Consider the following 26851-nt stretch of genomic DNA (forward strand, 5'->3'; position numbering starts at 1 on the left):
AATTCCCGTTCCAGAACAAGTGAAGCATCACCCTATACCCGGGGTGCTCAACACCAGTCCTCAAGGGCAACAAACAGGTCAGGTTTGCAGGATATCCCTGCTTCAGCACAGGTGGCTCAGTCTTTGAGGCAGGGATATCCTTAAAACCAGACCTGTTGGGACTGGAGTTGAGCACGCCTGCACTAGAGCAGAGGTTTTGCACTACGCATGTTCCTGGGCGGGAGCCAACAGGACAGGTTGTTTGGATGTATCATGCAACACGTTACCTGCCCGTTTTGACACTTCCCAGACTATAGTGGACACAGTTCAGACACTGCTCGGCGCTGGGCCCGTCACACCCTCCGTCACCGCACTCCAGGTCGCACGGCCCTTGGAAAGACAAACATTTACCTCCAAGCGAAAACAAAGTTGCCGATGAGCTTAAAACACACAGAAATGCTGCAATAAGCCGAGGCATCCACAACCCGTAAATAACGCCACATGTAATTAATTCAGTAGCACACAGGAAAATGCCACTCACTGCGGATACCACGTGTGGCGCTCAATCCTTTCACTGACACGGCTGCAATCCACCGCCAGCAGCAAAAGGGTAACGCAGCAATACTACACCCCCCTTTTTATTTTTATATGTAAAGTATGTGACTATGTATAAGTCTACATTGTTACCTCAGCTGGCAATCGGTTGGTACTCCTGTTATAAATCTGTCAAACTCCTGATTGTGTGCCTAACGAAATGGCCGCCTTCTAACTGTGCTGCAGCCGATATGTAACATTATATTACCAAGTGTAACATTATTGTTACAGCTTTGAGCAATAGTCTGCTTTTTGGAAAACAGCAACAAGTCTGTTTGTGATACTTTGTTGTCAAAGGGCAGAGCTAAACAAAAGATGCATCAGCAGCGGTTTTAAAAAGGCAGTGGAAGTGACTTTCTAAATTGGTGCTGTAGCAACCAAAGGATGATCAGTACATTAAAAAAATAACTAATGGCATTACAAGTAAAAAAAAAAAAATTTTAGACAGTATTATCTAATACTACGGAACGGAGTTACTGAAAAAATAGGATTTTTCACGTTTTGCTGCTTAAGGTTAAAGGAACAAAGTGCAAAAAAAAAAACGGCGCAAGCATATTTCTATGTAAACATGGTATGATGGGCGTGCAATGTGTCTAATGTGTTCTGGTGCATATTCATGGGATATCAGATATCAGATATGACTGGTCAATAGCACATTAACGAAAGGATACCAAGCGATTCCAAAATATTTCATGCTGAAAGTCGGTAATCCCTGGGTATCTATATCCTGGAAGCTCACAGGTACAGAGCAGGACACGGACGGACACGGACGGACACGGACGGACACGGACGGACACGGACGGACACGGACGGACACGGACGGACACGGACGGACACGGACGGACACGGACGGACACGGACGGACACGGACGGACACACACACGGACACACACACGGACACACACTAAACCAGTTGTACCGTCCTGCGAGTGCTCTGCATGCACGACTGATCATTATTACCAGAATATTCCTCCTCCTCGTCCATGAGTTCCAGGTGACTCTGGAACAGTGCCGCTTTGGAAGGTTCCAGATCGGGGGTTGATATTTCCAGCATTCGGGGCCGCGACGGGGGAGCGCTCACCGGATTATACGGGTGTTCGGTTGTTCCATACATAATTAGGGTCCATTCCTTCAGTTTCCCTGAAGCACAAGTTTCTAACATCAGTCACATTCAGTGCAGGGACAATAAGGACCCCACCGATGTCTGTCACCCATCCTACTCTAGCACGGGCTGCTGTACCAGTCACATTCAGTGCAGGGACAATAAGGACCACACCGATGTCTGTCACCCATCCTACTCTAGCACGGGCTGCTGTACCAGTCACATTCAGTGCAGGGACAATAAGGACCACACCGGTCACCCATCCTACTCTAGCACGGGCTGCTGTACCAGTCACATTCAGTGCAGGGACAATAAGGACCACACCGATGTCTGTCACCCATCCTACTCTAGCACGGGCTGCTGTACCAGTCACATCGCCTCTCAACTGCAAGCTGAAAGTGCGACGGGAGCAGCCAAGGAATTCACAATCTTTTGGGGTCAGTGGTTAATGCATTTGCGGCACAGTGTGAGAACAGAGAGGCAGCTGGCACAAGAAAATGTTACAAATACAAATATAGACTGACCTAAAACAGGGAAACGGCCACTATACGGTATGAAGAACAAAAACAAAAGCAGGTCCTGCTCCCTACTCCCTCTGTGCAAATATACCGGTGAGTTCTCCCAGTGCGAACGAAACATTGGTTATTAGTGTACGGACAACACATGCAGTGCTGGGCTCCATCAAACCTGCTGCTGGGTGAAGTATTTCTATGTACTGTATCCAAGACAAGTACAGCTCAACCCCCTTATAGCGCTGCGCTTGGGGTCCAAATAATCACATCGCGTTATAAGCGGATCGCGTTAAAAATTAATGTACAATTGTGTGCGTTGTACAATAAAGTATTTAAGATGCCAATAATCGTGTTGTAAAGTATTCATGAATACGAAAATTGGGAGCCACGCTTGCATTGTGTTATAACGGGGTTGAGCTGAATAAGTTATGATGCCAAAGTGTGTGTATTTGTACGTACGCGTGTGTGTGTGTGTGTGCACGTACGTACATATGTATGCATGTATGTATGTATGAATGAATGTATGTGTATTATTAACTAGAAGATTAAATAGGATATTGTTGACCATGGTGAATTTAGATGAAGATGAAGGCCTTGTTGAGCTCTAAAGCAGAAACCTATTCTATTGCAGAGGTACAGCTAATGGAAGAATCAGTGGAGACGGCTTCATCGTTAACAGAAGGAGAACCAACAGACTGTAGTAGAGTATGAAAGCTCGTCAGAAAGAGCAGCCAGAATCGTCAGTTGACAGATACAGGCTTCCAATAATCCAGGAGTACTCCCCAACGTCAAGTCACGCAAACAATGAGGTGGGGGCGTCTACCATGAAATCACCCAACGGAAAGGAAATTGTCCCCTCACGATCGTTATGGGAGAGTTCAAAGATTGGTGCCCAGCAGAAAGACAAAGCATCCGTCAGAACCAACGTGGGACGGTTTGGTAGAATTTGCAGAATGTGAAAACTTCTACATCATGAACTCATTGTTCAAGGAGAATACAAATAGAAAATGGGCATAGAATGGCTCCAATGGAGTCCGGAAGGAAATATATTATATTCCAACAAGACACGCGCGGTGGAAGACAGCACAGTCCTTAACCGTTCTGACACAAGAAGTGATAACCGCAGATTATATCCGACGGCGGAGATGGAAAGCAGAGAACTGATTAAAAAGAAAAACAAATAAGAATAACCGCACATAATTTCAACTAGAACTGAAAAATCGCTTCAGCCGGCTCAAAACGCGCAGGGAGAGCAGCGATTCGAAAGAACTTCTGAAGATCGTAGTTAAAAGCGCAAAAATATTTTTTTTTTAAAGAAAAACTGGTGGAATTGCTCACAAATAATAATAATAATAATAAAAAAATAAAAAAATAAAAATAAAAACAGGGTGAGAAAATATCTGAGGAGACAAAACAATGAGGAAACGATAAGAAATGAAGCAATCGCAGGATGCAAGAATAAGAATTGGATATGCAGAGCTGTGCGAGACGACCCGAAAAACGTATCACCGAGGATGTAAGGAAATATATCTGATCTGGGGAGGAAGACTACTGAAGATAATTTAAGCGTAAAGACGACAAAGCAGCGACTTATGGTTGGAAAGAAGCAAATCATTGCACTCAAACAAGGTTATGGATCAACAACAAAGGACAGTGCACATAGAGGTGAGGACTTCTACTTAACATTATACGTGAACACCGATAACACAGGTCATAATCCAGGAGAGGACAAGCAAGAAGAAACCACCAATGATGCACCGTGCATCTTTACAGAAGTGGCAAAAGCAATAACATCTATTTAAATGGGAAGGCTCCCGGGGAAGATGGAATTACAACTGACTGAGTACTTAAAAGCTGGGGGAAGTAGAACAATTCATTGCAGAACTCTTAACATGCCGACTGAAGAACAGGAAAATTGCAGAGCCAAGGAGGAATGCCATATATATGTTTGGCTACAAGTAGGCAAAGACCTCACAAACTAGAAACCAATAAATCTACTTACAAACACTTCCGAGATTTTTACAACGATACTCACTAACCAGATACAGCCTAGCGAACATGCGTGAATGGCGCATTAGATACAACACAATGGACCACATCCAAATCGCACAATAAGCGATTTCCCAAAGTATTGAATACGATTTACCACTCCGCCAAGGATTCGTATATTAGGAAAAAGCATTGAATTCTGTCAAGTGAAATCCTAGATGCATTAAGGCGACAAAGTGTTGAAGCACACAATATTATAAAGAACATTTCCGAGAACGTCCCATCAACTGTTAGATTACAAAGTAGATGAGGATCAGCGCAGGCGTGTGGCACAGAGACACCATGTCACCAAAGCTTCTCACAGCAACACTTCAATTGTTCAAGACATTAGATTGGGAAGAAACAGAAATCAAAATCAACTGGGAATATTTCAGGTCGCCAACGGTTTGCAGAGGACATTGTTATTTTTGCCACAAGTCCGGAAGACGTCCAGCGACAAATTGGAGAACTCGCCGAAGCAAATCAGAAAGTGGCCTCTGTATGAATCTCAGCGAGACCAAAGGGAAGTTCAACAAACGTGTCAAGTCTGCGAAGATTGAAATAAATGGAATAGAAATACAAGTGGAAGACGTTCTGCCTTTGCTGATAAATAACAATGGATGGGAACCTTTTTAATTAATTAAATTGGAGAATGAAAATGAGATGGAGGCATTTGTAAACAAGACAATATATAGACATACATACATACACACACACACTCACGTACTTTGGGACCAATGATTGGCCTTGCCCATGCCGGCACGTAACAGGTTAATTACTGTGCGGTTGGTAAGTGAAAATCTGCAGCTCTCTGCATAATGGCTCATCTGTCTGCTGACAGCAAACACTATTTTCTGGCATTTGGAATCAAATTATTTATTATAACCCCAGAGGATAAAATAAATCCCCAGCGGTGTTAGCCGAGTGACAGAGGTGCCGGCGACACGCCACTCGGTCTGCGAGGAGCTTCCCTAAAATCCCATCGCGCTTTATTAAATTGCGCTGTGTAAACATGATCTGGGCAGGACGCTTTCCATGCCTGGAATAAAACCAAAATCTAAGAAAAATATAACACACGTTACTTCAAAACGGCAGCAGCAGAAAAACAAAATGCAAACCTTACATAACCCTTCGCAGGGTCCGGTGAGCGAGGAAGGGCGCGGCCCAATGCAGCCGGTCAGAGAAAACACGGTGTTTATCTAACCTCTTAGGTCCGAGGCAAACAAAGGATCAGTGTCATCTGCTTCCTCAAAGGCTCACGTATCAAAGGGGTTCACTCCAACCTCCCCTGGCGCCAGGAACGCCGGTTTTTAGGCAAATCAGAGCGGTCAGCCAGATTTGCCCCGGAAAAAAATGAGCAAGTCCGAGCACGAACCTGGTACGTTATTAGGGCAATGTAAGGGTCGGGGGGGGGGGGGGGGGATGTTTTGATGATGAAATTATTAGGAAGGTGGGCAGGAACAGTAACTAGGATAGAGGAATCAATGTGTTTTCTAACACTTCATTATTTCATTGTCCTTTAATAACTTTATTTATATAGCGCTTTTCTCCCAATGGGACTCCAAGCGCTTCCGTTACAAAAAGGGGCAGAAGAAGAAAACATTGAGGGGTTTGGGCATTCATTTCCCTACAAACACTGCAAGAACAGATACATATTAGAGATCACCAGCACAGCCCTGCGGAAGGGAACCCAATCCCAAGCATCATTATGTCAAATAGGACTAAAAACACACGGGGTTCGGATTTTCCTAATCCGCAGAGTCTTCCAGAAATCCCGTTCTATTCTCCCAAAGCCCTACAGCGTCCGCGGGCAGCGGCAGGGCTAGTGCGCAGCGCTCACGTGAAACCACATCCAAAGCTAAACCCAAGACAGGATGTAAGCGGCCTAACAAAAAAAAAATCATCGAAACACCATCAGCCGTCATGATAGTCTTCCAAAAAGAAGACACCCTTCGCTGGACGCCCTAATCTTGTAGTCAATGGTTTTTTTGCACCCCCTTCTCCTCTGATAAGAGTGCGTTACACAGGATTCCTCGATAACCCAAGTATGTCCCCAAAAGGTGATCACAGGACAAAACAAAGTTTCTCTTTAATATGTTATTGGGAAATGAATGTGGGTCACTCCCTGTTCCCAGAGCGTCTCTGGTTTCTTTGCATGAATTGAACAAAGCCATTGCAGTTAGACTTTCATAGAGCAGCGATGGGAACGGTTGCTTTTGCTCATCTTGCCCCTTTGCCAAACCACGGATGTATTTTTTTTGTCTCCTCTAATGCACCAAGGGCCACACATTAAAGACAAAATACAGGCAGTCCTCGGTTATCCGACACAATGCGTTACTCAAAATGACGTTGGATAGCGAAACGTTGTAAAGCGAAACACGTTTTCCCACAGGAACACTGGTTAAATGAAAGGTTCCGTTCCTGAAGGCATTTTTAACACTAAAATACACCAAATATTTAACGCAGGCAATAAGATATGCAGCACACACATACATTATATAGTCTATACTGTATACTGTAATATATATATATATACACACACACATACATACACACACATATATATACATACATACATTACATATTATAATATATTATATAGTATAATATAATATTATATAACATATACATTATATACATAAACAACTTTGCAAAGCGTTGTAAGAGCGTTGGATAAGCCGTTTTGGCGTTGTAAAAATGAGCATAGGTATGCATTGCACAGCGTTGGATAAGCCATTCGTTGGAAAACGAGGACTGCCTGTATATACATACATACGTGTAAAACGAGGACTGCCTGTATATACATACATACATACGTGTAAAACGAGGACTGCCTGTATATGGATCTTTCCAATTCCTTCTAATGCAGGAGTTGGAAACTACAGTCCTCAAGGGCCACCAACGGGTCGGGTGTTCAGGATATCCCTGCTTCAGCACAGGTGGCTCAATTGAGCCACCTGTGCTGAAGCAGGGATATCCGGAATACCCGACCTGTTGGTGGCCCTGGAGAACCGGAGTTGCCCACCCCTGCCACGTCCAGCTTGTGCCTTAAAGCAGTTTGGATAATGTGGTTAATTGCAAAGAGACAAGACGTCGGATTATTAGAGATAGAGACCTGCAGAGGGACCAGACACTTACACTTTCCTGTGAGTATCTCCTGAACGGAGCATCCGATTTATGCAATAAAATTAAACGGAGAGCAGCGCTGACTGCAGCCTTAATAAAATATGTAGCGGTAGTCTCCGTCCCTCCCAAATCGCCTAATAGGGGGAAAGGAAAGATGCAAAGATGCCATACAGTCATCAAATAAAGCCACTTCCTGTGTTTCGTGATAATTAACACTAGCTGTACACGGGGAAACACACACGCTCAGCGAGTCAAGACCCTGGTTCAATTCCCAGTGACCGTAGGCAAATCACCATCGCCCTGTGCCTCAGGTCTCATAATCAGATTGTAAGCTCTGCAGGCAAGGACGGGCTGTGAATCTCCTGTGTGCTGCGTCCCGCGCTGTGCTGTAATTGTGCAGCCCTGTGTCCCGCTGGGGGAGAAAGTACTATATGAAATAAAGTTATTTATTATTAAATATTTGGTTTTCAGGGAGAGCAAACACTGTTCTAAACACGCTCCGTGACTAATCGCATTACTGCAGCATATTCTCACCCGTCCCCTTCTCTGCACACTGCCAGATGTTCACAGATCACAGTTGGATCTGGGCTCAGCACGGGGGCCGACACTCCACATCCAATTCAAACTGACCGTTTATCTTTCGCCCACCAAAGTGTTCATCCTGTGGTCAGCAGCCTCCGGGGGCCGCCGCTCGGATTAAACTATTTCGCTGACATCAGACTCCTTCCCACTGACTAATGTGAGCCAACTATGAACGGGGGATTTGCACAACCATTGCAGAGACACTCCGCGGGGGGGGGGAGATCCCTGAAATCAACACGGCGCATTGTATAATGATGCAGAGTATTTCTAAGTCTGTCAGCTTTTCCTTGGCAGAACAAATCATACTAAAACCGGATACAAACCGATAAGGTATGACACCGCATGGCACGTACACGACGTACCCGCAATAACCAGCCGCAAAGCATCAGGTATTGGTGTCCGGGAGTGGAATAGTAATGGCCAGAAGGTCGGTGAGCTCCACTTATTTTAGTGCAGATAGAATTGTGCAGCCATACTCAAATCTTCAAGGGCCACCAACAGGTCAGGTATTAAGGATACCACTGCTTCAGAACAGGTGGCTCAATCAGATTGAGCCACTTGTACTGAAGCTGGGACTGATTGAGCCACCAATGCTGAAGCAGGAATATGCTGAAGCAGGTATAGCCTGAAAACCTGGCCTGTTGGTGCCCTTGAAGGCTGGAGTTGCCCACCCCTGATCTATACCAGTGTCTCCCAACTCCAGTCCTCAGGGAGCCCCAACAGGTCAGGTCTTAAGGATATCCCTGCTCCAGCACAGGTGGCTCAGTGAAAGTGACCGAGACGCCGATTGACCGACCTGTGCTGGAGCAGGGATATCCTTAAGACCTGACCTGTTGGTGTGCCCCGAGGACTGGAGTTGGGAAACACTGATCTACACTGATTCATGATGCAGCAAGGTCATTTCCAGAGGGGGTGTTACTGACCTTCAGCAGACATTGATAGAGCTTGCACTGTACTTTATAAACCAAAAATGAAGGGGGGGGAGAAAAACTGCAGAAAACAGAAGAATGAGAAGCCTGCAGGAAGGCCGACAACACGGGGTTGGATTTGTGCCACTTTCTAAGAGAAAATAAGTGCTAGAAGACTCCCCAGTGACATGTGTGATCGGGACAAACGGGGGAAAGAAAAAGGGAATTAACAGACATTTGCTTTCAGACCCTGCGAAGTGAAAATGCAGCTTTTTATCCAGTTAAGGATAACTTACCTTGGGTCTCCGGGTTGCGGAGCTGAGATGGGGTATCATGGATCTCCAACACCCACTCCCCTTCCGCCTTTTCCCCCCAGCAATGGACCGTCATGAAGTCCCAGTTCTTGAAGCCGTCGTTGGAGTAATCAAACATCCTGGAATGAGAGCAGCCGGTGACTGGGGGCAATAAACGGTGAAACGGCCGACTTATGTCGGTGGCTTCCCCACATTTTCTGCTGGAGGCGCCCACAACACCGAGGCTAATTCAATAAATTAATAATAATAATAATAATAATAAATAATTCGGTTATGCCTTGACGTTGGCTGCAGGCTTATAACGCATTGGCAAAGGGTTTAACTAAATAACACTGAAGCGCTTTGTACATGGACAGCACTATAATAAGAAAACGTGCGTACGTACACATATACATATACATATACATATACGTATACATATACATATACGCGTGTATATTGTCAGAAACAGGGCACGCACAAAACAAAATAAAAAATAATGTTAAAGGAAGGGTGCATACTGTCCGAAAAAGGTACAGGAAATTGAAAAAAGGGACAGGCGCTCCTATATGCAAAAAAAGTGAAATGTATTGACAACGTTTCGGTCCCCATTGGGACCTCTCTCAGAAAATTCCCAGTAGGAACCGAAACGTTGAGTCAATAAATGTCACTTTTTTGCATATAGGAGCGCCTGTCATATATATATATATATATAATCAGTGTATCATGAAAGCTCGCACAAATAAAAGCATTTCGTTAGCCACAGAACGGTATCGTCTATTCGTTTTTGATTATTAAAACTCTGGTAACACGGTACCGATGCACACGCGCACACATGCGGCGCAGAGAAGCTGTATGTCAGGATGGCGGTGCAGAGAAGCTGTATGTCAGGATGGCGGTGCAGAGAAGCTGTATGTCAGGATGGCGGTGCAGAGAAGCTGTATGTCAGGATGGCAGTGCAGAGAAGCTGTATGTCAGGATGGCGGTTCAGAGAAGCTGTATGTCAGGATGGCGGTGCAGAGAAGCTGTATGTCAGGATGGCAATGCAGAAAAGCTGTATGTCAGGATGGCGGTGCAGAAAAGCTGTATGTCAGGATGGCGGTGCAGAGAAGCTGTATGTCAGTATTGCAGGGCAGAGAAGCTGTGTGTTAGGATTGCAGGGCAGAGAAGCTGTGTGTTAGGATTGCGGTGGAGTTTTATTCAACATAATAGGTGATTTCTGCGGGCAAAAAAAAAATGGAGGGGCAGGGCTGGGGCAGCGAGTAGCTTTTTTGGTTGGGCGAGTAGCTTTTTGGGTAATTTGTCAAGATATAGATATTTATGTATGTATATAGCGCCATTAATGTACATAGCGCTTCACAGCAGTAATATACGTGTGACAATCATATAAATAAAAAATAATATAAATAACGTGTGTGTGTGTGTGTGTGTGTGTGTGTGTGTGTGTGTGTGTGTGTATGTGTGTATATAAAGTAAGTTAGAACATTCTCTCAGTGCATCAGAAACGGTGCTTGCTTCTAGGGTCAGGCACTAATATTTTCTTAATGACCTCAGCTCTGTGATATATAATTAAACCCATCAGCAGCTGTACACTCGGTTGCACGTATTACATCCAGATGTTGCACAAAGGAAAGTTGTGGGATTGCTATTCCAGCATCTCATAGCGACTCGATGCGTCTCCTTTATCCCAGAGGTTGTGATATGGGGAAAGCACATTTACTCCTTTCTAGAAAACAGTATCCTGCAAAAAAGCTGGCACCCGCTATTAACCTGTTTGGTGCCAGGTTGTCTTTTGCACCGAAGCGGTTAAAATCCCAACAAGCTCTCTCAGACTTTACCTTTTGCCCAGAAGTTGGGACTTTGTCCCCGAGGGAGAGATGAGATGGATCTGCAGGTCTCCCCTGCGTGGGTGGGATATAGTGACCCTCACCACCACGTGCTCCAGAAACACCACGTGCTGACCGTAGTTTTCGGCACAGGCGTTGGTCTGAGTCGTGGTGCGGATCAGCTGATCTGCTCGGATAAACCTGAGAAAGGCAGCACCAGGTGAATCAACAATTCTCCGCTAATTATTCTGGGACTGTGGGGAAACCATTCTATCACACGATAACTCTGCATTGGAAAAGGGTGGGGGGGGGGGCTTTTGATGCATGTAGAGCGCTATACATGTAGGGGGCTATACATGTAGGGGGCTACACATGTAGGGGGGCTCAGGCCCACAATACGCTTCACGGGCCATCTACACCATACGCAAAATAATGACTGCTAACTTTTTCCTCCCCACATCTTTCATTCCATATATGGTTGCCAGACATGATATATGTCTATATGTCTATATGTCTATATGTCTATGCATAATTCTCCTGTATTTTAGCGCATTGACGTGAAATGCCTGAACTTAAAATGACTGATTTCATTAGTCATAAAAACGTAATCTATTTATACGAGTGTAATAGTTTTCTTTTGCGATAGAGGTCACCGTACTAAATTATTAAAATAATAAAGTTAGGACACTGCCTGGTCATCTTATAATATGCTGACGCCCACCCCTGGGCGTTACATCTCCCACCATGACGTCTTAGATCAGTGCCCGTCTTTCCCCACCCGCCCGAGTGCAGAGATGATAAAAACCAAATAATATAGCGGTCAAGCGGGAGATACCCTTCAGCTCCAAGCATTTGCGAATCATTCATCCCTTTCTGACAGTTTCATACTATATTTCGGCGCCCCATATTATAAAAACCAAATGTGGCAACCCTAATTTAATACCTTATAATGTCAATTATTTCCACCTCTCCAGCATTCTTGCTTTCTACTCCTGTCGACGGACACTTTCTCCGTCTGCTTTCTGCCTAAACTTTACAGCTGACACCTTATCTGCCACCAGGCTATGTGCATTACATCATCAATGAGGTACAGAAAACTTTTGTTATATAGATAGAGACACTAATTTGTTGGTGTTTGCCGTCTGAGCGGTTCAGCTCGTCACTGTATTCCGTACATGCCGTATTATAAGCACATTCAGCATTCAAGGCAGCCTCGGATCTGAACATGCTGGCTGTAAATACGTCTTTAATAATATTATGTCTGGCTTTAAATCAGGTTTATAAACCATCAATACCCAGCAATAACATTAAGGAGAAAGAAATTGATGACATAAGGTGCCGCACAGCAGTCTTTGGGAGGAGTATGAAAAAAATATCAGCCCCGTGTAGTAGAAACCTGTTATAATATTGTGTTAACCCTTCAGTGTCAGAGTCAAGTGCTTCTATTACGGACACTTTGCTCTAGGCTCTGGGCGCGTAGATAAGCACGGTGTGTATACAATGTATCTCAGCTACTCCTGTCCCGGGACAAGCTTGGCCTCTTTGCAGGACTCCCCGGGGTTGTACCTCGCCATAAAGTAAAACCAGAGTTTCCTCCGCGCCGCCGTTCCCAGAAAGCCACCGCCACCTGCAAGCTCCAAACATCACAATCTGCGCTATCACCAGTTGCCGAGCAGAGCAGGAGATGTCAGACTGCTCCCCCATTACTGCCCGGCAGAGACAGGCACACAGAACTGGCCTAGCAGTCAATATTACCAGATAAGGACTGTTTAACTCAGGGGGGCGGCGAACTCCCGTCCTCAAGGGCCACCAACTGGTCAGGTTTTGCGGTTATCCCTGCTTCAGCAGAGTTGGCTCTATCAGTGTGAGGCAGGGACAGCCTGAACCTGACCAGTTGGTGGCCCCTGAGGACTGGAGTTGGCCACCACTGGTTGAACTGATGGGCCTGGCCTTTGCCTTTATAAAGTGAGCTGCTGCCCCTCTACGCCTGAGGAGTGTTTACAGGGTGAGTGCCTGGCCCGCTGCTTACAGGAGGATCAGGGTTAAACTCTGGGCAGCAAAGAGTTCACATTAGTTGGAATCTGCTCCTTAATGTCAATTCATTAAGACACGGCCATGAATCCACATCTTACCCGCTGGCACGTGGAACGGTAAACCTTCCCTGCATGTGATTGCCATGTGAGGTTTACATGTGTAATAGAGCTGCCAGGACACACGGACATGTCAGTGACATAGCGGTGAGACAGAGACGTACCTGGGCCTTCTGTCCGACGCTCCTACGCACACGTGCTGACTGGGCACAGATTTCCACTTCTTGGCTTCCACCACCATTGCTTCAGCGTCCACCAGACCGAAGCCATACAGATGGCTGACTGAAAAGAATAGAAGCCTGAGTGCTCTGCGCTCCAACAGGCCCAGCAAACCCAGTCCTGGTCTCACTTCAAAGACCAGCGTTTACAACTGGGATTTACAGGTTTTAAACAGGAGTGCTGTGAGCACTTTGCAGGATGCTCACACAATACACAGACAGCTCACTGTGCACAGGTACGTGGAACTTGCACGTGGCGTTTCACAAACAGATCCCATTGTGGCTGTGGTGCTAATGTCACACTACTACACTACAGGGAGATCTGACCCCATTGGGCAACTCAATATTCAGCGTTTCATAGACCTGGACAGTGCAGAGTTATTGGGTTTAATTACTGGAACAAGCTCCATTTGACCTGCTCAGGAGCCGCACATGTAGCCCCCTCTCTGGAAGCCCCAATGTTTATTGGCTGAAGCTCGTATTCAATGAACTAGAGCAGGGGTGGGCAAATCCGGTCCTCAAGGGTCACCAACAGGTCAGGTTTGCAGGATATCCCCGGCTCAGTCAACCTGACCTGTTGGTGGCCCTTGAGGACTGGCGGCGGCCACCCCTGAGCTATGGGACCTTACTGCCCGTTACAAGGTCACAATCACAGGCAAACCAGCTAGGGTATCATCCTACTGCCCTAAAGTAATAACACCCAGATGCAGAGGGTGCGTGGGGTTATCAAGGAGTACAAGACACAGTTATACATTGTAACTGAACTGTATGCCCTGTGGATATTAACTCGCATTGAGTTTAACCCACAGCTGGTGGATTGTAACATTTCAGACCGGTGCTGGTTCCCTGACCTCGGCGTCCAGATCCGTTAGTTCTCCAGTCGGGGGCCCGGAGATGCACCGAGCGGGAGGTCTTCACAAGGAGATGCTGCACGTCCCGCCAGCTGAGCAGAGGACTGCAGGAGAGAATCAGAGTGAGCCTGGAACCAGCGATTACAATGTTCCCATCCCATGTGAAGGGTCTCAAAGAAAGGGACAAAACTTTGGCATTATGTCAGAAAAAAATATATATTCCTAACCATGAGACCACCCTTCCCACAATGCCTCCAGGGCCAGCGTGGGCTGTGTCACGGAAGGGCTGAATGTCCGGAGAACCAACTTACTTTGCTTCCAATGCCAGAGCGATGACTCCGGCCACCATAGGTGCAGATACCGAGGTCCCCGTGTGATCGTCCGTGCAGCGCTGCCGGAGGTCCGTGGTGACCTAGAAACCGCCATCGTTACAATCTGTTACCACAATCAACACGAAGCAGAAAAAACAACACGTTCTAATGACCCAACAAGTGACCTCCAGCGGCCAAGGTGCCCTCAGACTTCTTAAACATGAAACGGCACACCGTGCCGCTGGGTGCAGCGCATGCCCATGAAGGTGCTGCCTCTATGTTGGGTCGTTGTCATCTTTAAGTCCATTGCTGCCAAAAGGCTCAGCGGGGGAATAACCCTCTGCAATGCAGGATTAGTTATACTGTAAGGGTTCCACCACACATTATATAGGTTACAGCGGGTAGAAAAGGGAGACAAAAAACCTTTCCCTGTTGAAATGGATTTGAAGCAAAAGGTGACACTGCGTGCTCATTTGCATGTCATTACCCAGAATCCCTGGTTGCAGTGGAAGCACTGTATGCTAAGAGATAATGGGGAAAGGCAGGGCTGCAGACCTGTGAATGTGCCCACAAGTGATACTGTATACGGCAGTGCTTCCCGAACCCCTCGCGGCCACACCAGGTGAGACAACCACCCAACGTTCTATTAACATGCAACAAGAAAGTGACTTCACCTGGATGGAAGTGCACTGGTTATTCCCAAAACCTGGTGTGGCCGCAGCTCACGGAGGGGATTGGAAAACACTGCTGCAAGGGAAGAAATTGTGGTTTCTGCTCCACTTCCAACAGCTTTAATCAACCAGCTTTCAAATTCATCGAACCATAGATAACATTTTACAGGGTTCAGAATCGGCAGCGCCTGCATTTTACTAAACATGCATATTACGCTGCTTTGATCACGGCTATTCTGCAACAGATGCAGACTTTGTATCCCACTGAAACCAGCCTAGTCTCCCTATAAAATACACTGACAAATGCAGCCAAATAAAACCCATTTTTCTGCCCCAGTTCTATAATATAATCCCAAATATGTGTTACCTAGGCTTGTTGCAAAGCTGTTAAATCTATCTGACATTACGAAGCTGCTGTTAAAGTTGTGTATACGCCATGACATGGCTGAGTGTTTTCTCCTTATTGCATCTCCAATATAAGATGCACATTTAAAGACGAGACATTTAGAATATTTATCTCCAGGCATAAGTGCTTCTCAAACGGCACCAATGGTTCAACCTGAAATACCGGGAACATTCATTATCGGGAGCATTCTGCATCCTGCAAGCCAATTAAGTAAGAAGTGAGAATAAACCATTTCATATTTTCAAAAAGGACATATCTGGCAAAACGGAAAATGCTCCAGAAAGTGGAATAGTAATTAGGAGAACAGCAGCCAGGGAGACAGAATGAGGGGAAATGGGAGACAGAATGAGGGGAAATGGGAGACAGAATGAGGGGAAATGGGAGACAGAATGAGGGGGAAATGGGAGACAGAATGAGGGGGAAATGGGAGACAGAATGAGGGGGAAATGGGAGACAGAATGAGGGGGAAATGGGAGACAGAATGAGGGGGAAATGGGAGACAGAATGAGGGGGAAATGGGAGACAGAATGAGGGGGAAATGGGAGACAGAATGAGGGGGAAATGGGAGACAGAATGAGGGGGAAATGGGAGACAGAATGAGGGGGAAATGGGAGACAGAATGAGGGGGAAATGGGAGACAGAATGAGGGAGAAATGGGAGACAGAATGAGGGAGAAATGGGAGACAGAATGAGGGGGAAATGGGAGACAGAATGAGGGGGAAATGGGAGACAGAATGAGGGGGAAATGGGAGACAGAATGAGGGGGAAATGGGAGACAGAATGAGGGGGAAATGGGAGACAGAATGAGGGGGAAATGGGAGACAGAATGAGGGGGAAATGGGAGACAGAATGAGGGGGAAATGGGAGACAGAATGAGGGGGAAATGGGAGACAGAATGAGGGGGAAATGGGAGACAGAATGAGGGGGAAATGGGAGACAGAATGAGGGGGAAATGGGAGACAGAATGAGGGGGAAATGAGAGACAGAATGAGGGGGAAATGGGAGACAGAATGAGGGGGAAATGGGAGACAGAATGAGGGGGAAATGGGAGACAGAATGAGGGGGAAATGGGAGACAGAATGAGGGGGAAATGGGAGACAGAATGAGGGGGAAATGGGAGACAGAATGAGGGGGAAATGGGAGACAGAATGAGGGGGAAATGGGAGACAGAATGAGGGGGAAATGGGAGACAGAATGAGGGGGAAATGGGAGACAGAATGAGGGGGAAATGGGAGACAGAATGAGGGGGAAATGGGAGACAGAATGAGGGGAAATGGGAGACAGAATGAGGGGAAATGGGAGACAGAATGAGGGGAAATGGGAGACAGAATGAGGGGAAATGGGAGACAGAATGAGGGGAAATGGGAGACAGAATGAGGGGAAATGGGAGACAGAATGAGGGGAAATGGGAGACAGAATGAGGGGAAATGGGAGACAGAATGAGGGGAAATGGGAGACAGAATGAGGGGAAATGGGAGACAGAATGAGGGGAAATGGGAGACAGAATGAGGGGAAATGGGAGACAGAATTAGGGGAAATGGGAGACAGAATTAGGGGAAATGGGAGACAGATTTAGGGGAAATGGGAGACAGAATTAGGGGAAATGGGAGACAGAATTAGGGGAAATGGGAGACAGAATTAGGGGAAATGGGAGACAGATTTAGGGGAAATGGGAGACACATTTAGGGGAAATGGGAGTCTTTTGAAGGAAAGGAGTTGTAAAAAAATTAAATAAAAACAAGTCACGATTGCCCCCTCCTCCATGAAGTGTGCGTGTATATTGCAAGCTCTCTTGGTTTGAGCTTTTTGTGCACCTCTTAGGGCTGGAAAGGTAACATTAAGGCGATGCATCATTAAACTCGCACTAAGATCTCCTCACTGAAGTGTTATGGGAATTGCCATCTGCTGCTATTTAAACCCCTCATTATTCATGTCATTAATGCATTTATTTACTCATCGTGACATTTCATCGCCAAGCGGATCAGAACAAGCAATATAGATTAGATTTCTAATGGAGCCGTTCGGTGGCAAGGTCAGCAGGCCGAAAGGTGAGCCCGGGTAGTACCCGTGTGACCGTGTACAAGCCACGATCTCCCATTACCTCACGAACTACAATTAAAGTGTAAGCTCTACAGGCCAGTCTGTGCCTGCATAGTTAGGAACAGCGTTACGCAAGAAAACATTTCATAATAGTGTGCGCGTGTGCTTTTTACATACCCAGTTTTTAGTTTTATTTGAATTAACATGCTTTATGCATCGGAGACGGTTTTCTTTTTACACAAGTACTTAAAGGTTATCTGCTGTTACCAAAATAATGTAAGAAGTAAACGACATAACTAGAATAAGGAAGCAGTATCACACACGTCACTTTCAGGAAGGGATGCTAGCTACAGAGCCCTTTCCCCCGGGACAATAACATACTGTAACTTACTATCTTCCGCTCATAGAAGGCCCCACTGCTGTAGGTTGTGGCCAGCGTGGATGCACACTCCTCCAGGTACCACGGCTTGTATCCATTCTCTGTGGTACTGCTGATGGAGATGGTGTAGATGCTGTTGGTGTATCCATCGCAGGAGCAGTAATCCCCCTCTCTGCCGCCGTTCCCCGAGGCCCAGACAAAGATGGAGCCCAGTCCTTTGCGACCCTGTGATATTCGTTACAATGTAATTATTCTGTTTATTCCATGGTAACAAAATAACAGAGACATGTGACAAAAGATGGAACCGGTTGCACTGAGGGACAGACATGCTGAACATGCAGAACTCCCTCCTACTGTCTCTGTACGTTCTCCTACCTACCAATTAGACTGTAAGCTCCACGGGGCAGGGACTCCTCTTCCTTAATGTTACTTTTATGTCTAAAGCACTTATTCTCATGACCTGTTATTTATATTATCTGTTATTTATTTGATTACCTCGTGTATTACTACTGTGAAGCGCTATGTACATTAATGGCGCTATATAAATAAAGACATACAATACACTCCCTCGTCTTCACATTATGTTAAACTCTAGAGATACCTGTAACAAGATACTACTCAATGTTTAAGTACTAAAATCCTGCTGCCTCTACAAGCTTCAATGGACGCACGTCCAAGATTAAGGAACCAGGGATTTAAAAATGGCAGCCCCTTTGTTCAAGAGACCAGAATGTTGTCATGTTTGGTGCAGGAGTCGAGCCTGATTTAGATTTTATATATTTCTAGAATCACATTGGCTCCAAAAACCACATTAATGGAGGTATGTTCATTGCATGCTTGTTTGCAGGGGACCCTGTGCCTTTGAGGTTTTATTTTAATTAACATATATTAACATTGCAATTCCGATTGGGGTGGAACACAGAATGACTTCCCTGCGTAGCCAGCGACAGCCCTTATCGAGATACCAGACAGCACAGCTGGCAAAAGCTTATTTTACGGCTGCGGCAGGTATTCTCTCCATTGGTCTGCTCGGTAATTATGCTCCACAGACTCTGAAAATGACGAGCAAACCAAGATCTCCGACATCTAAACAGAAAATACAGCGATTGCCAGTGAGGTTCAGCAAATGGCTGCCATCTGTTTGAAGCTGCGCTAATGTATAATCGCATCCTAGCAGGATGATAACACTATCCACGTGCATGCAGTGCTTCACACGGACAAATCATTTGGCACTCACTACGCCAAGCACTGTGCTTTGTGTTCCTCAATGTAATGTTCAAAGCCCCCAAGAATGAGGGAAGAAGGGAGGGAAGAGCCGATTCCTGGTGGCTCCTGGCCAGGACAATGCTGACAGCCCTGGACGGAGACCAGCCTCACAGCTGCAACTTTGTGTTCTCCACCGAGAGCTGAAGACTTGGGAATATCTGGATGGCTTCTTGGGCCAATAACCAGTGTGTGCCGTTTTTCCATGTTTTATCACATCGCAACATTGTAGCATGTGACAAATCTGTGTCAGCTGTTCCCCGTCTCACACCCCAACCATATGGATGGATGTCATGGAAAACCGTCTTTCATTACATCAGGACATCTCGGCTGGTTAGCCAAACCTTTTTTTGGTAACCGAGGGGGGATCAGGTCCCTTCCCAGAGAACAAATTAAACAACCCCTCTGATTACCTAACACTGTTCCGTGGTGACCCATGCAATGGAAATGACTTATCCCTGCGAGGAGAGGCTGAACGATTAGTGATGGAGATGGAGAATGTATTTCCTATACATACAGTGGAGAGGAGGTTGGGATCTGTCATCTACATAACCAAATAAAACACTTTGAGCGCTTCATCAATTCTGATGTGACTCCAAATCATATTAATGAGTTTAAAGAGGATTAGACATTCAGGGGAGGGGTGACCAATTGTTTATACCAAGACATACAAGCAAACAATGCTTTGAACCTACATATGCCTCCCTTAGGCCAGGGCGTCTGCATCTTAGTATTGCCCAATGGATGACCTTGGGCCATTGCTGGAGACCGGACACTGAGCTTCCTGGGTCTTAACCGGAATTGGCAGATCTGTTCTAGTAATTCAGTGGCAATCCATCAGTAAATACCCAGAGAAGGGGGTCAGGGCTTCCCCACCTCCCCCTACAAACACAGTCAAGGTTACGTCACCTTCTTAATGCCATCTTCGAAAGCCTTTTTGGCCAGCGGGCCTGGCCCATCCACCGTCTTCCCATCATCGTCAGGTCCCCAGCTGGCGCTGTAAATGTCAATGTAGTCGGGTCTGATGCCCAGAGACCTCGCCTCCACCACATCGGTTACGTCGCCGTCCAACATACGGATTCCTAAAAGGCACGAGAACAGCCGGCGCTCGCGCTTAATGGGTGTTCATGAAAGCGCAAATCACGGAAATCGAGGGGCCTTAAAACAATTGTGCTGTGTGTGCGGTAATGAGCGGTGTGGGGCTGGGCAGCATGGTCCGGAGGGGGGCTGGGCAACATGGTCCGGAGGGGGGCTGGGCAGCATGGTCCGGAGGGGGGGGGTGGGCAGCATGGTCCGGAGGGGGGGCTGGGCAGCATGGTCCGGAGGGGGGGCTGGGCAGCATGGTCCGGAGGGGGGGCTGGGCAGCATGGTCCGGAGGGGGGGCTGGGCAGCATGGTCCGGAGGGGGGCTGGGCAGCATGGTCCGGAGGGGGGCTGGGCAGCATGGTCCGGAGGGGGGCTGGGCAGCATGGTCGGGAGGGGGGCTGGGCAACATGGTCCGGAGGGGGGCTGGGCAGCATGGTCCGGAGGGGGGCTGGGCAGCATGGTCCGGAGGGGGGCTGGGCAGCATGGTCCGGAGGGGGGGCTGGGCAGCATGGTCCGGAGGGGGGGCTGGGCAGCATGGTCCGGAGGGGGGGCTGGGCAGCATGGTCCGGAGGGGGGGCTGGGCAGCATGGTCCGGAGGGGGGCTGGGCAGCATGGTCCGGAGGGGGGGCTGGGCAGCATGGTCCGGAGGGGGGGCTGGGCAGCATGGTCCGGAGGGGGGGCTGGGCAGCATGGTCCGGAGGGGGGGCTGGGCAGCATGGTCGGGAGGGGGGCTGGGCAGCATGGTCCGGAGGGGGGCTGGGCAGCATGGTCCGGAGGGGGGGCTGGGCAGCATGGTCCGGAGGGGGGCTGGGCAGCATGGTCCGGAGGGGGGCTGGGCAGCATGGTCGGGAGGGGGGCTGGGCAGCATGGTCCGGAGGGGGGCTGGGCAGCATGGTCCGGAGGGGGGGCTGGGCAGCATGGTCCGGAGGGGGGCTGGGCAGCATGGTCCGGAGGGGGGCTGGGCAGCATGGTCCGGAGGGGGGCTGGGCAGCATGGTCCGGAGGGGGGGCTGGGCAGCATGGTCCGGAGGGGGGCTGGGCAGCATGGTCCGGAGGGGGGCTGGGCAGCATGGTCCGGAGAGGGGCTGGGCAGCATGGTCGGGAGGGGGGCTGGGCAGCATGGTTCGGAGGGGGGCAGGGCAGCATGGTCCGGAGGGGGGCTGGGCAGCATGGTCCGGAGGGGGGCTGGGCAGCATGGTCCGGAGGGGGGCTGGGCAGCATGGTCCGGAGGGGGGGCTGGGCAGCATGGTCCGGAGGGGGGCTGGGCAGCATGGTCCGGAGGGGGGCTGGGCAGCATGATCCGGAGGGGGGCTGGGCAGCATGGTCCGGAGGGGGGCTGGGCAGCATGGTCCGGAGGGGGGCTGGGCAGCATGATCCGGAGGGGGGCTGGGCAGCATGGTCCGGAGGGGGGCTGGGCAGCATGGTTCGGAGGGGGGCTGGGCAGCATGGTCCGGAGGGGGGCTGGGCAGCATGATCCGGAGGGGGGCTGGGCAGCATGGTCCGGAGGGGGGCTGGGCAGCATGATCCGGAGGGGGGCTGGGCAGCATGGTCCGGAGGGGGGCTGGGCAGCATGATCCGGAGGGGGGCTGGGCAGCATGGTCCGGAGGGGGGCTGGGCAGCATGGTCCGGAGGGGGGGCTGGGCAGCATGATCCGGAGGGGGGCTGGGCAGCATGGTCCGGAGGGGGGCTGGGCAGCATGGTCCGGAGGGGGGCTGGGCAGCATGGTCCGGAGGGGGGGCTGGGCAGCATGGTCCGGAGGGGGGGCTGGGCAGCATGATCCGGAGGGGGGCTGGGCAGCATGATCCGGAGGGGGGCTGGGCAGCATGGTCCGGAGGGGGGCTGGGCAGCATGGTCCGGAGGGGGGCTGGGCAGCATGGTCCGGAGGGGGGCTGGGCAGCATGGTCCGGAGGGGGGCTGGGCAGCATGGTCCGGAGGGGGGCTGGGCAGCATGGTCCGGAGGGGGGCTGGGCAGCATGGTCCGGAGGAGGGCTGGGCAGCATGGTCCGGAGGGGGGCTGGGCAGCATGATCCGGAGGGGGGCTGGGCAGCATGGTCCGGAGGAGGGCTGGGCAGCATGGTCCGGAGGGGGGCTGGGCAGCATGGTCCGGAGGGGGGCTGGGCAGCATGGTCCGGAGGGGGGCTCGGCTTCCACCGCTATCCTATGCCTGAATTCCCACCTAATTGCAAGTCAGGGGAATTAATTAAAATGATACTGGAGCTGGTACACAGAACATGCTCTGCTCAGAGGCGAGGACTCGTGCGATGGGAAGGAACGGCCTTCGTGACCTCAACTAACCGGAATGGTTTCTGTCTTCTGTGCAGAGTAAATAAGTACTTCAATATTAGGCGAGACCTTTTTATATTTGGACAAAATTGATATTGCAAGACAAGCTTTCAAGAGTTCTCAGGTCAAGCAACACAGTACAGTTTTGCTTGACCTGAGGGAGAGAGAGAACTCAAAACCTTGCCTTAGAATATCAAGTGTTAGTCCAAATAAAAATGGTTTCACCCAATACTGCAATACTCATTTACTCTGCACTATCGCAACTGGACTAACACGGCTATTTCTACTTAATTATCTTATCTGTGGAAGCTAATGACATGAAAGGATTTTGCCTGCACGAATACGCAAAGACAGGAACACTCCAGCACAAAGCTCCGTGCTATAAAGCACGACCTCCTCTCAAATAGCAAGCACAGAGTTTAAGGAGTTGAGCCAACGTGTGTTATCTTCGAGTAGCACGGAGTTTGCACGCCGTACAATTTATAGGCACAGTGAATTCCTTTCAACAGAAAGGTTTGGCCTCAGAGCTGGGACCTCCCAAAAGTTATTTTAGTTGACCACAAACCCCCCAGCAATATTAAGGTTGGTGCTAGTACACATTCAAGTATAGTACAATTATTAAACATCTTTGCGGGTTTTCGCCATATTTCTAAACGGTTTAAAAATGTTTGTATTGGCAGGAAAAAAAAAATCATTCCTTTTGTTGTGAACAGCCCTGAATATTCAATTTTACACAGGAAGCCGAGTGACATCTCACTTTGGAGGGGATTACTTCCCCTGTGAAATGCTGGCCAGTTCATTTATAGCTTAGATCAGGGGCCACCAACAGGTCAGGTTTCAGGATATCCCAGCTTCAGCACAGGTGGCTCAAGCCGTGGCTCAGTCAAAGACTGAGCCACCGGTGCTGAAACAGGGATATCCCTAATGCGTGGCCTTTTGGGGGGTCTTGAGGACTGGAGATCCCACCCCTTGCTTAGCGTTCAATGCCGTCTAGACAAGAAAAGGTGAGTGTCGCTGTGACCCGACAGGAAGACTGACCGCCATCCCACCTGCGCTGGTCTGTACCATTTCCCACCGCAATATTTAATACTCTACAAATATAAGGAGCGATATACCTGCTGTTTACTTAGAACCAAGACATTCTCAGAATATTTCCCAACCTCTGTGCAGTAAAGAAATACAATAACCGTATTCCAATAAAAACCGCAGCAGGACCTTCATATTACACGTGTGAAGCTGTAGCATTTGAAAGAACAGGAATAGCGCGCTCTGAATGGGTTTCCACCTTCCCACTTCCATAACTTTGTACAAGTCACTTAATAACAGGCTAATTATGTGGAACCCTCGGAAAGCTAGGAAGCAAAACATTGACAAACGTCATGTTCCTATCCGCATATGCACACAGTCCTTAAACACTTAGGGCCATGGTTACCAAGCGGTGATGAGACGACAACATAAGGCACAAAGCACTGCTTAGATAATATGGCCTTTGGCGACAGGTGAATCCCCCGCTATATGCAATTCTGACCCTTAAACTTGATCCTTTTAGAAGAAATATCCAGCACTGTTTAAATGTTGCTAAATCTCCTGTTAGAAATCGCAGCACAACACTTCTTCCTGGATAAAGTTATAGTGTACAGAGCCTTGCCAACAGGACGGATCTCTCCATGCATCAGCGGTCAGTCAAAAGGCTACAATGTACTGGAGAGATGCAACGGGGCACTCCTACTCAATGTATAATGGTGTATATGTTGTGTGCTCTTAACCCCCCGGTGTCCAATAGAACAGAGTGGGGGCACGTTTAATGTCATCAAAAGGAAATTGATGAAGCCACCAACAAAAGGAGTGTCCGGCTGCGACATGCAGCGCGTCAAGGATATGGCGGAGAAAGGTTCGGCACGTCGCTGCCCAAGCTTTGGTTTTTCCGATGGCTGAATACATTCCCATATGATGAAATTGCCCCACTCAGGTACTCAGGTACTCAGGTACACACACACACACACACACACACACACACACACACACACACACACACACACACACACACACACACACACACACACACACACACACACACACACACACACACACACACACACACACACACACACACACACACACACTTTGGCAGTGAAGGGGGTTAAAAGTCTGGTGAATCGAACCAGCAAGTGTGATCAGCAGCAATTGCATTCTGCGTACACGGATTACAGCTTCACTGGCTGCGCTCGCTGTCCGTCTTCACGCAGTAAGGAGTATTTGCGGTTTGCTGCTTTTACATTGTTTCTCGAGCTCAGCGTTCAATGCGTTTAACCAAGATTTTCTGAATCAGAATCCAGAATTACACAGCGGAAAAGGAAAGTCCCACGGGACAGAGTACACGCTCCTGTACCAGCCCAGCCACGTGGTACCTCCGCGTGGTACCGTATTCCTAACTGCGGCTTATTTTGGGAGAAATGAGGGGTATAAACCGCTTCCGCCACATTCCAACAAAAGAGGGGCATTTCATTTATTAAACAGACAAAAATAAAATCGTAATGAAATATAGGATCCGCGTGAAAGCAGGGGGGGACGCAACTCAAACAAATACAAGTAGTCCGAGCTTTGACCGTTTGGTGCTGCGGTGGGCTGCAACCTTAACTCAGGGGCGGGCAACTCCAGTACGAGAGCCACCAACAGGTCAAGTTAAGGATATCCCTGCTTCAGCACAGGTGGCTCAAACAGTGGCAGTGTTCAAGAGACACCTGTGCTGAAGCAGGGATATCCTTAAAACTTGACCTGTTGGTGGCCCTTGAGGACTGGAGTTACCCACCCCTGGTTTAACACCTCAGGTGCTGGAGTGTCCTTGCTCTGCCGGCCCCGCAGGACGGGAGGTATCTAGGGCAGAAGGGCGGAGGGCAGCAAGCAGGATCAGACTGCGGTGCGTCTGAATGACCAACGCGCCTCTCCCCTGCTACACGTTCCAGGTCATTACAGCCCAGGAGACGCGGACGCACGGAGGCATTCCCAGCTGCGGGTCCCGTCTGAGAGGCGACACACAACACCGACGTGGGTATAGAAATACATATTCCTCCCAATTCAGAAGACAAAACCTTCCCCCGAAAGATGCAGCTGAGAACATTTAATCTGGTGCAACACATGGGGCGGGTCCTTTCCAAAAACCCTGTTTTGCAGCAAAACAGTACTTGGTACTTGGTACAATACTGCTCTGAGATCTGTAATGGTGCAGTGCCCCCAACATATACATATTTCCCCTACAGAAATGGGGTTGCATGCTCCCCTCCTGTATGTAAAATAATTTAAACCGGGACCTTTAAAATTACCACTTTGATTTTTTTTAAAGCCAAGATCACTTGGGCTCTGGGATCTCTGCTGTACGCTTTTTGCAGTGTGTATACACAGACGCGCCCCCACACGCACAGACGCGCCCCCACACGCACAGAAGCGCCCCCACACGCACAGAAGCGCCCCCACCCGCACAGACGCGCCCGCACACGCACAGACGCGCCCGCACACGCACAGACGCGCCCCCACACGCACAGACGCGCCCCCACACGCACAGACGCGCCCCCACACGCACAGACGCCCCCCCACACGCACAGACGCGCGCCCCCCCACACGCACAGACGCGCGCCCCCCCACACGCACAGACGCGCCCCCACACGCACAGACGCGCCCCCACACGCACAGACGCGCCCCCACCCGCACAGACGCGCCCCCACCCGCACAGACGCGCCCCCACCCGCACAGACGCGCCCCCACCCGCACAGACGCGCCCGCACAGACGCGCCCCCACACGCACAGACGCGCCCCCACACACGCACAGACGCGCCCCCACACACGCACAGACGCGCCCACACACAGACGCGCCCACACACAGACGCGCCCACACACAGACGCGCCCACACACAGACGCGCCCACACACAGACGCGCCCACACACAGACGCGCCCACACACAGACGCGCGCCCCCACACACGCACAGACGCGCGCCCCCACACACGCACAGACGCGCCCCCACACACGCACAGACGCGCCCCCACACACACAGACGCGCCCACACACAGACGCGCCCACACACAGACGCGCGCCCCCACACACGCACAGACGCGCCCCCACACACGCACAGACGCGCCCCCACACCCACACACGCACAGACGCGCCCCCACACACACACACAGACAGACGCGCCCCCACACACACAGACAGACGCGCCCCCACACACACAGACAGACGCGCGCCCACACACACGCGCCCACACACACACACACACACACACAGACAGCCCCTCCACACACACAGACAGCCC

General features: G+C 49.3%; 1 protein-coding gene across 2 annotated transcripts in view; it reads right to left on the minus strand.

Annotated features, from left to right (window-relative positions):
• The window catches only part of PCSK6 (proprotein convertase subtilisin/kexin type 6), a 78369-nt gene that overhangs the window by 16217 nt on the left and 35301 nt on the right, over positions 1-26851 (minus strand). The window contains exons 7-15 of one of the 2 annotated variants that reach the window (XM_075575296.1): positions 20089-20261; positions 17929-18141; positions 14421-14521; positions 14110-14213; positions 13205-13322; positions 10963-11151; positions 9128-9264; positions 1534-1713; positions 267-369 (exon numbers count right to left, since the gene is read on the minus strand). In XM_075575296.1, the coding sequence (XP_075431411.1) occupies positions 267-369; positions 1534-1713; positions 9128-9264; positions 10963-11151; positions 13205-13322; positions 14110-14213; positions 14421-14521; positions 17929-18141; positions 20089-20261 (1318 nt within the window). Of the gene's footprint in view, positions 1-266; positions 370-1533; positions 1714-9127; positions 9265-10962; positions 11152-13204; positions 13323-14109; positions 14214-14420; positions 14522-17928; positions 18142-20088; positions 20262-26851 lie in introns of those variants that run through there. The other variant, XM_075575297.1, reaches the window with a different exon arrangement.

Source organism: Ascaphus truei, chromosome 18 (genome assembly GCF_040206685.1).
Source record: "Ascaphus truei isolate aAscTru1 chromosome 18, aAscTru1.hap1, whole genome shotgun sequence".
Taxonomy (NCBI): domain Eukaryota; kingdom Metazoa; phylum Chordata; class Amphibia; order Anura; family Ascaphidae; genus Ascaphus; species Ascaphus truei.